This window comes from Dipodomys ordii, unplaced genomic scaffold (genome assembly GCF_000151885.1).
Source record: "Dipodomys ordii isolate 6190 unplaced genomic scaffold, Dord_2.0 Scaffold28, whole genome shotgun sequence".
Lineage (NCBI taxonomy): Eukaryota > Metazoa > Chordata > Mammalia > Rodentia > Heteromyidae > Dipodomys > Dipodomys ordii.
This window is the reverse complement of record NW_012267244.1, coordinates 15,505,232-15,512,626: the sequence shown is the minus strand read 5'-3', so window position 1 is coordinate 15,512,626 and position 7,395 is coordinate 15,505,232. Positions and strand designations below refer to the sequence as shown.

At 40.6% G+C, this 7,395-nt stretch overlaps 1 protein-coding gene across 2 annotated transcripts in view; it reads right to left on the bottom strand.

Moving 5' to 3' along the window:
- Positions 1-4,425: 4,425 nt before the first annotated feature.
- Positions 4,426-7,395, bottom strand: part of Ocln (occludin) — a 45,769-nt gene continuing 42,799 nt past the window's right edge. For both annotated transcript variants that reach the window (XM_013015837.1, XM_013015836.1), the window contains one exon: positions 4,426-5,533. In XM_013015837.1, coding sequence (XP_012871291.1) covers positions 5,432-5,533 — 102 coding nt within the window. In that variant the 3' untranslated portion in view covers positions 4,426-5,431. The remainder of the gene's footprint in view (positions 5,534-7,395) is intronic.

Below are 7,395 nucleotides of genomic sequence, written 5' to 3'. Positions count from 1 at the left end.
CGCTGCACAAGTCCTTCCGACGCGCGCAGCGACGATGAAGAAACGTTCCGGCTGCTGGGGGCAGGTCAGCCGGGGGCTGGCTGTACACGCAGTGGTGAGAACAGGCCGTCAGGACGGTCTAACCCAAAAAGTTAAGGGTTGGGTGAGTGGTAGGTGTACGATCAGAGGCTCAGCAACCTTCGTCCTGGGCTCGAGGAGCTTGGTTTTCCATCTGAAAAGTTTGGGATGAAGAACTCTTTAACAGCACAGAACCTAGCTGTGAAGCAGTGAGGGTTGGGGTTTGTGGATGCTTTTGCTGCTCATTAAGACAAAAAAAAAAAAAAGTTTAAGTATCTTCTTGGGCCTGGAACAGTTCTGAGCAGGGAAGTTACTACAGGAGTTGGATGCCTCTTCCTTTCCCCAACAGCTTATTCACCTCATTGCCTATGTTGTTTTGTTGGTACCGTAATCTTCCTCATCTGTGTTCTGACTCCCTCCAAAATACAGAAATTGGTAAACTGTGCTATAGGTAAGCCAGATCTAGTTTAGATTTCAGGCTCTGACATCCTCATGAACTGATGTGCAAAATGAGGATTGCATTCCCGTATGTCAGGGCTTCCTGGCAATTCCACTGCCATTTCCTCTTAAAAGAAAAGGTCTTGGCTGGGAATGTGGACTTCAGTGGTAGAGTGCTTGCCTAGTATGCATAAAGCCCTGGGTTCAATTCCTCAATATCACATAAACAGAAAAAGCTGGAAGTGGTGCTGTGCCTCAAAGGGTAAAGTGGTAGCCTTGAGCAAAAGCAACTCAGGGACAGCGCCCAGGCCCTGAATCCAAGCCCCAGAACTGGCAAAGAAAAAAAGGAAAAGATCTTAGCCAGGCACTGGTGACTCATGCCTATAATCCGAGCTACTCTGGAGGCTGAGATTTGAGGATTGTGGTTCAAAGCCAGCCAGGGTAGGAAAGTCTGAGACCCTTATTTCAAATTAATCACCAGAAAACCAGAGTAGAGTGCTAGCCTTGACCAAAAGAGCTCAAGGACAGTGCTTAGGCTGAGTTCAAGCCCTATGACTGACAAAAAAAAAAAAAAAAAGATCTTGTTGGTTTTGTACATGTGGTCTCTGCATTAAGTTTTTTTTAAGAGAGGGAAAATTAGCATTACAAATTATTTCCTAGTGCAGGTGTCTTTCTACCCTCCTTTCCTAGGACACAAACCCCTCACAATTTCCTTTCCTGCTTTACTTCCACTTTGATTTTAACCACTCCTTCCACTGTGACTGGGCATCCTATTCAAAGATGGGGTACATTCCCTTAAGACCAACAGCCATAAGATAGATTTGTGGGGCTGGGAAGGTGGCTCAGAGGTAGAGCGCTTGCTTTGCATGCTCAAGGCCCTGGGTTCGATTCCTCAGCACCACATAAGCAAAAAGAAAAAAGCCGGAAGTGGCGCTGTGGCTCAAGTGGTAGAGCGCTAGCCTTGAGCTGAAGAGCTGAGGGACAGCGCCCAGGCCCAGAGTTCAGGCCCCACGACCGGACCCAAAAAAAAAAAAAGATAGATTTGTGGGGATAGATGGACAATAGGGTAAGAATAGATCATAAACAGGAAAAGGATAAAGGATTCTCCCAATAAATTGGAATCAAAGCATTATCAAGAGTAAGATAATATATTCAGATTTTTTTCCTAGACATAATTCCAGCTCTGTATAGTTTTAGACATGGATTTTTTTTTTGTCGTGGGGCTTGAACTCTGGGCCTGGGTGCTGTCCCTGAGCTCTTCAGCTCAAAGCTAGTACTCTACCAGTTAAACCACAACTCCACTTCCAGTTTTCTGTGGTTATTGGGGATCAGAGTCTCACAGACATTCCTGCCTGGGCTGTCTTTGAACCGTGATCCTCAGATCTCAACGTCCTGAGTAGCTAGGATTACAGGCATGAGCCCCAGGCACCTGGCTAGACATGGATCTTAAAGCCAAACTACAAAGGGTACTGAAGTCAAACAAAATATCCCCAAATTCATGATACTCTCTTGGCTTAATTATCGCTAATATTCTAATCATATACATATATATATATAGAGAGAGAGAGAAAGTGGCAAAACAAAAGTTTTTTTCTTTTACTTGTAAAACTAAGGGAAAGCACAGAATATAACAATTTGTTCTTTGTTCATGGATGATTGAATACAATTCAGAGTTAGGAAATTCATGAATAACCCATACCACAAAAAGACAAAAAGAGGTAAATCTGTTTATTCCAGAATATTTAAATGGAAACAATACTCCCAGAGGAGCACCCAAAAGTTCCATAGTGAGACCTTAGTTTATAAAACAAACACACAAGGAATGATAAAGCCTTCCTTGTTTGTCCTTTCAGGTAAGAATTGGCAATGGTAGCTGAGAAGGTAGATCAGTGGTAGAGTGCTTGCCTTGCACACAGAAGGCCCTAGGTTCAATTCCTCAGCACCACATAAGCAGAAAAAGCCAGAAGTGGTGCTGTGGCTCAAGTGGTAGAGCTCTAGCCTTGAGCTGAAGAGCTTGAGGGACAGCACCCAGGCCCAGAGTTCAAGCCCCATGACTGGCAAAAAAAAAAAAGTTAAAAGACTGTAGATTACGGAGTAAATGAAATTTTGTGAGTATGGGTAGATATAGTATTAACTGTAAATACCAGATATATTTGCCATGAATGTTGGACTTTATTTTTAAAAATACAAAGCACATATGACAAAAAATTATCAACTGTCATTTCTGGGTGGTGGGTGGTAGGTTCCTGCATGTTTATACTCTTCAGTATTTTTCTTTTTTGTAAATAATGGGACTTGAACTCAGGACCTAGCGCTTTTGCTCAAAGCGAGCACTACCACCCTGAGCCACAGCGCCACTTCTGGTTTTCTGGTGGTTAATTGGAGATAAGGGTCTTACAGACTTTCCTGCCCTGGCTGGCTTTGAACCACAATCCTCAGATCTCAGCCTCCTGATCAGCCATGATTACAGGCATGAGTTACCAGTGTCTGTCTCTACAGTATTTCTTTAAACTTTCAAAGCAACATGGAAAACATCTCATCTACTTTCATGTGAAAATCACCCAATGAGTGTTACTTTATGGGGGAAGTTTCCTTTTTCAGTTGACTTATTTTTCCACAAGCAATTCCTTGGAACAAAGGATTATTAGCAAAAAATAGAAGCACAATACAAACCATGGAAAGTCAATAGAAGCTACTTCCTAATCTAAATATTTTGGTGCCAATACTGGGGTTGAATTTAGAGCCTGGGCACTATCTCTTGGCTCTTTTGTATTAAGTCTGATTGGTGTTCTACCATTTGAGCCAAAGCCCCATTTCCTGCTTTCTGCTGGTTAATTGGCAACTGGAGTCTCATCAACTTTCCTGTTTGGGTTGGTGTTGAACTGCAAATCTTAGATATCAGCCTCCTAAATAGCTTGGATTTCTATGTGAATCACCACACACAGCCTAAATTTTAACCTTTAACATTTACTCTAAACTTCTTTTCCAGAGTAGGAAATGGTGTGAGTTCTCAAAGTCAGAGCTAATTATAGCTAGCCCTCATAAACTAAGTCAGGAGTGACAGAGAACACCCTAATTCCAAGACAGCTGAAGCAGGATGATCTCAAGTTCAAGACTAACCTGGACTACATAGAAAGATCTTGTCTCAACCAAACCAAACCAAACCTAAGTACAATGACTTCTAAGAACATAAGTTTAGCTAGGCACCAGTGGCTCATGCCTGTAATCCTAGCTACTCAGGAGGCTGAGATCTGAGGATCTGTGGTTGAAAGCCAGCCGGGGCAAGAAAGTCCATGAGACTCTTATTCCAACCAGAAGTGGCATTGTGGCTCAAGTGGTAGAGTGCCTGCCTTAAGCTGAAGAACTAAGCGATAGCACCCAGGCCCAGAGTTCAAGCCCTACAACGAACAACAACAAAACAAACTAAGAATATAGAGTTTAAAATTTACATTAAAATCAGTGAATGTGCTCAAGTTTCCTTTCCATTCATGTGATTCCAAAACCATTTTCTGTAGCTTACAGAAAAACTCAACTTTTTCTTCAATTTGAAGAAATGAATCAGTGTTACATGAAAACATTTAAAAGTTTATGAAAAACAGGGCTGAGTATGGCCCAAGTGATAGATCTGCCTATCAAGCACAAAGCTCTGAGTTTAAACCCCAGTAACACCAAAAAAAGTTATACAGAAAACAATCCAAACTTGTATACTAAAAATAATGCACTGGTCTCTGAATTGCTTACTGAAACTTAAAGATAAAAATAATAAAAATCATTGTTGTGTACCGGCACAGGGCTTGAACATAGGGCTTCATGTTCTTGCTTGGCTTTTTCACTCAGCCCAACTTCTACTTCTGGCCTTCAGCTGCCTATTTGGATATAAGAGTCTCTTAAATTATTCTCTTGGGGCTGTCTTTGAACCACAGTCCTCAGATCCTAACTTCCTGTGTAGCTAGGATTACAAGTGTGAGCTACTGATGCCTGGCTACTTTCAGACTCATTAAACTTCTTCCAGCTGAAGAAAAGACTGAGCAATCACAAACTGGCACAACACTGCAAATTTTGAAACAACAGAGACAACTCCTGCACAGACTTGTCCACAGCTCAGTGTAAGCAGCACTAGTGCTATCAAGCCAGTGTATTATAGGCAGGGAATACCAGGCTTAATATCTTACAAAATATATAAAGATCTTGAACATTGCTTTGACATACAATTCAAGTCACAATTATAATTGCATACTTTCATCTAATGAAAGGCCTACTTGGTTAAAAAAATGTAAACTAAAAAACAGAAAACTATTTAGAAATACGTACAATTCTAACCACAAGTTTAAACTTTGATTTTTAAAAAGTATATATTTACAATCTTTAAAATTCACATCTGTTACATTTACATAATCTTAATTATTAGAAAACAGGAGGTCAATTAAAAAAACATTTATACAATAGGAATAAAATTACTAAGAAGTAGAACACAGTATTTACTAAAATAAGCAAGTCAGGGACTTACTAATTAGTGGGTTATAAAACAACCAAAACCACAAGTTAAGAAACATGAAATTTCATTCAATGCAGGGACCTAGTTTTTACTGAAGAAGAATGATTAGAAGAGTTACCTGGAGGGCTACAAGGAATATTAAATTAGGCTGCCTGTGAGAACACATTGTCTACAAGTGAAACTTCCTTTCTGGCTTAAAAACCTTAAACAGCATTTTGTTCTTAATACAAGAACCAATATTTAAGCAATAAAATCCTTAATTGGAGTGTTCAGCCCACTTAATGATTAAAAGCTATTTATAAAATGTTTCAATACTGATGATATTAAAACTACCAAAACTATCTAATAATCATAAAGTTTTGGCTTCCCAGGTTTGAGTCCAGTTTTCCTTCTGAGAAAAATGCAGCCATCAGAAAGACATTCTTCAATCCCTCCAGCCTTCTATGTTTTCCGTCTGTCATAATCTCCAACCATTTTCTTGATATGTGACAATTTGCTCTTCAACTGTTTGCAGTAGTTTCTCTTACTTTTGTAATCTGCAGACTAAAGATGGGGAAATGAATCACATAAATTCAACAAACTAAAAACAGGTCTTCTGAGAAAGCAGGTGAACCAAAAAACAAAAACAAAAAGCTAGTCATCTAGGATGATGAGGGTTAAGGTTAGCCCCACAGAGGGTCTCTTTGTTCAATGCTATTTCCTAAGCAGGATTTCACCAAGGAAGCACTCATTTCTAATAGGGTGTTAAATCATCAAGACATTTAGAGGGCCTTTCTGCTAACATCTAAGAAAAAAAAATTTTAATCAGTAAATAGTCAACTGGGCCAAGTGAAACTGACTGGGAGATAAGAGAGCAAGTTTTAGTATCAAACCTTTCAAAATGCTTATTAAAAAACCTTGATGTCGGCTGGGAAGGTGGCTCAGTGGTAGAGTGCTTGCCTTGCATGCATGAAGCCCTGGGTTGGATTCCTCAGCACCATAAGCAGAAAAAGGCAGAAGTGGCACTGTGGCTCAAGTGGTAGAACACCAGCCTTGAGCTGAAGAGCTGAGGCCCAGAATTCAGGCCCCATGACTGGCAAAAAATAAAACAGCCAGGCACTGGTGGGTCACGCCTATAATCCTAGCTACTCAGGAGGCTGAGATCTGGGGATAGTGGTTCAAAGCCAGCCGGAGAAGGAAAAGTCCGAGAGATTCTTATCTCTAATAAACCACTCAGAAAACTGGAAGTGGTTGTTGTGGCTCCAGTGGTAAAGTGCTAGCCTTGAGCTGAAGAGTTAAGGGACAGCTCCCAGGCCCAGAGTTCAAGCCCCACGACCAACAAACAAAAACAAACCTTGATGTGAGTGGGTGCCAATAGTTCATACCTGTAATCTTAGCTACCTAAAGCTTATCTCCAACTAACCTGAAAAAATAAAATGGAACTAGAGGCATGGCTCAAACAGTGCACCAGCCTAGAATGGACAAGCTAAGAGAGAATGAGAGGCCCTTAGTTTAAGCCCCAGCACTAGCACAAAATTATAAGATAGAATAAAACAACGATGCTTGTAATTTTAGTTTTAAAACAAGCCAGTTATTAGTGGCTCATGCTTGTAATCCTAGCTACTGAGCAGGATGAAATATGAGGATCACAGTTCAAAGACAGCCTGCATAGGAAAGTCTATGACACTCCAATTAACCACCAGAAAACTGAAGTGGTACTGTGGCTAGCCTTGAGCAAAAAGAGACAGCATGCAGGCCCGGAGTTCAAGCCCCACAGCTGACAATAAATAAATAATAAAGTTTTAATACAATGTCTTTGAATAAATTAGGTCATTAATGCCCCCTAATGCCAAGTGCCTACAAGGTCATAGAGTGGCAGAGGCTGAGTTGTTCAGAGGCACAACCTTCCTGGAAAGCTGTGTGCCAGAATCTACTAAGTTTGGACATCTGCTAGGCCATCATGCAATTCCTTCCTAACCCGACACCATTCTAGTGTGTGCACACTATAAAATACATTACACGTCAAAGCCAAAAGCATGTTCACTCTGTATGGACCAGGGATTGAGAGAGGTTTTTAATCATAAGATCTAACACTGCAATAGTAATAAAAATAAATGGACCACAATTACAAGCCCAAACAAGTATGGTTCTCACAAACACAACACTGAGCAAAGAAAACCACACACAAAATACATAGTGTATGATTCCATCCATAATATACTAGAGAAGGGGGGGTGTGGAAACATGGAGGGGAGTAATGGGTAGAGTTGTCAAGGACTCTCAAAAATGGGCTCAATGTTATCAGACACCTTGTATTCATATACTGTTTTGTAGAATAGGAATTTCTTTGTACAACTATTTAAAGAAAATAATTTAAAAAACGTTTAAAAAATGGGCTCATGGGCTGGGAAGGTGGCTCAGTGGTA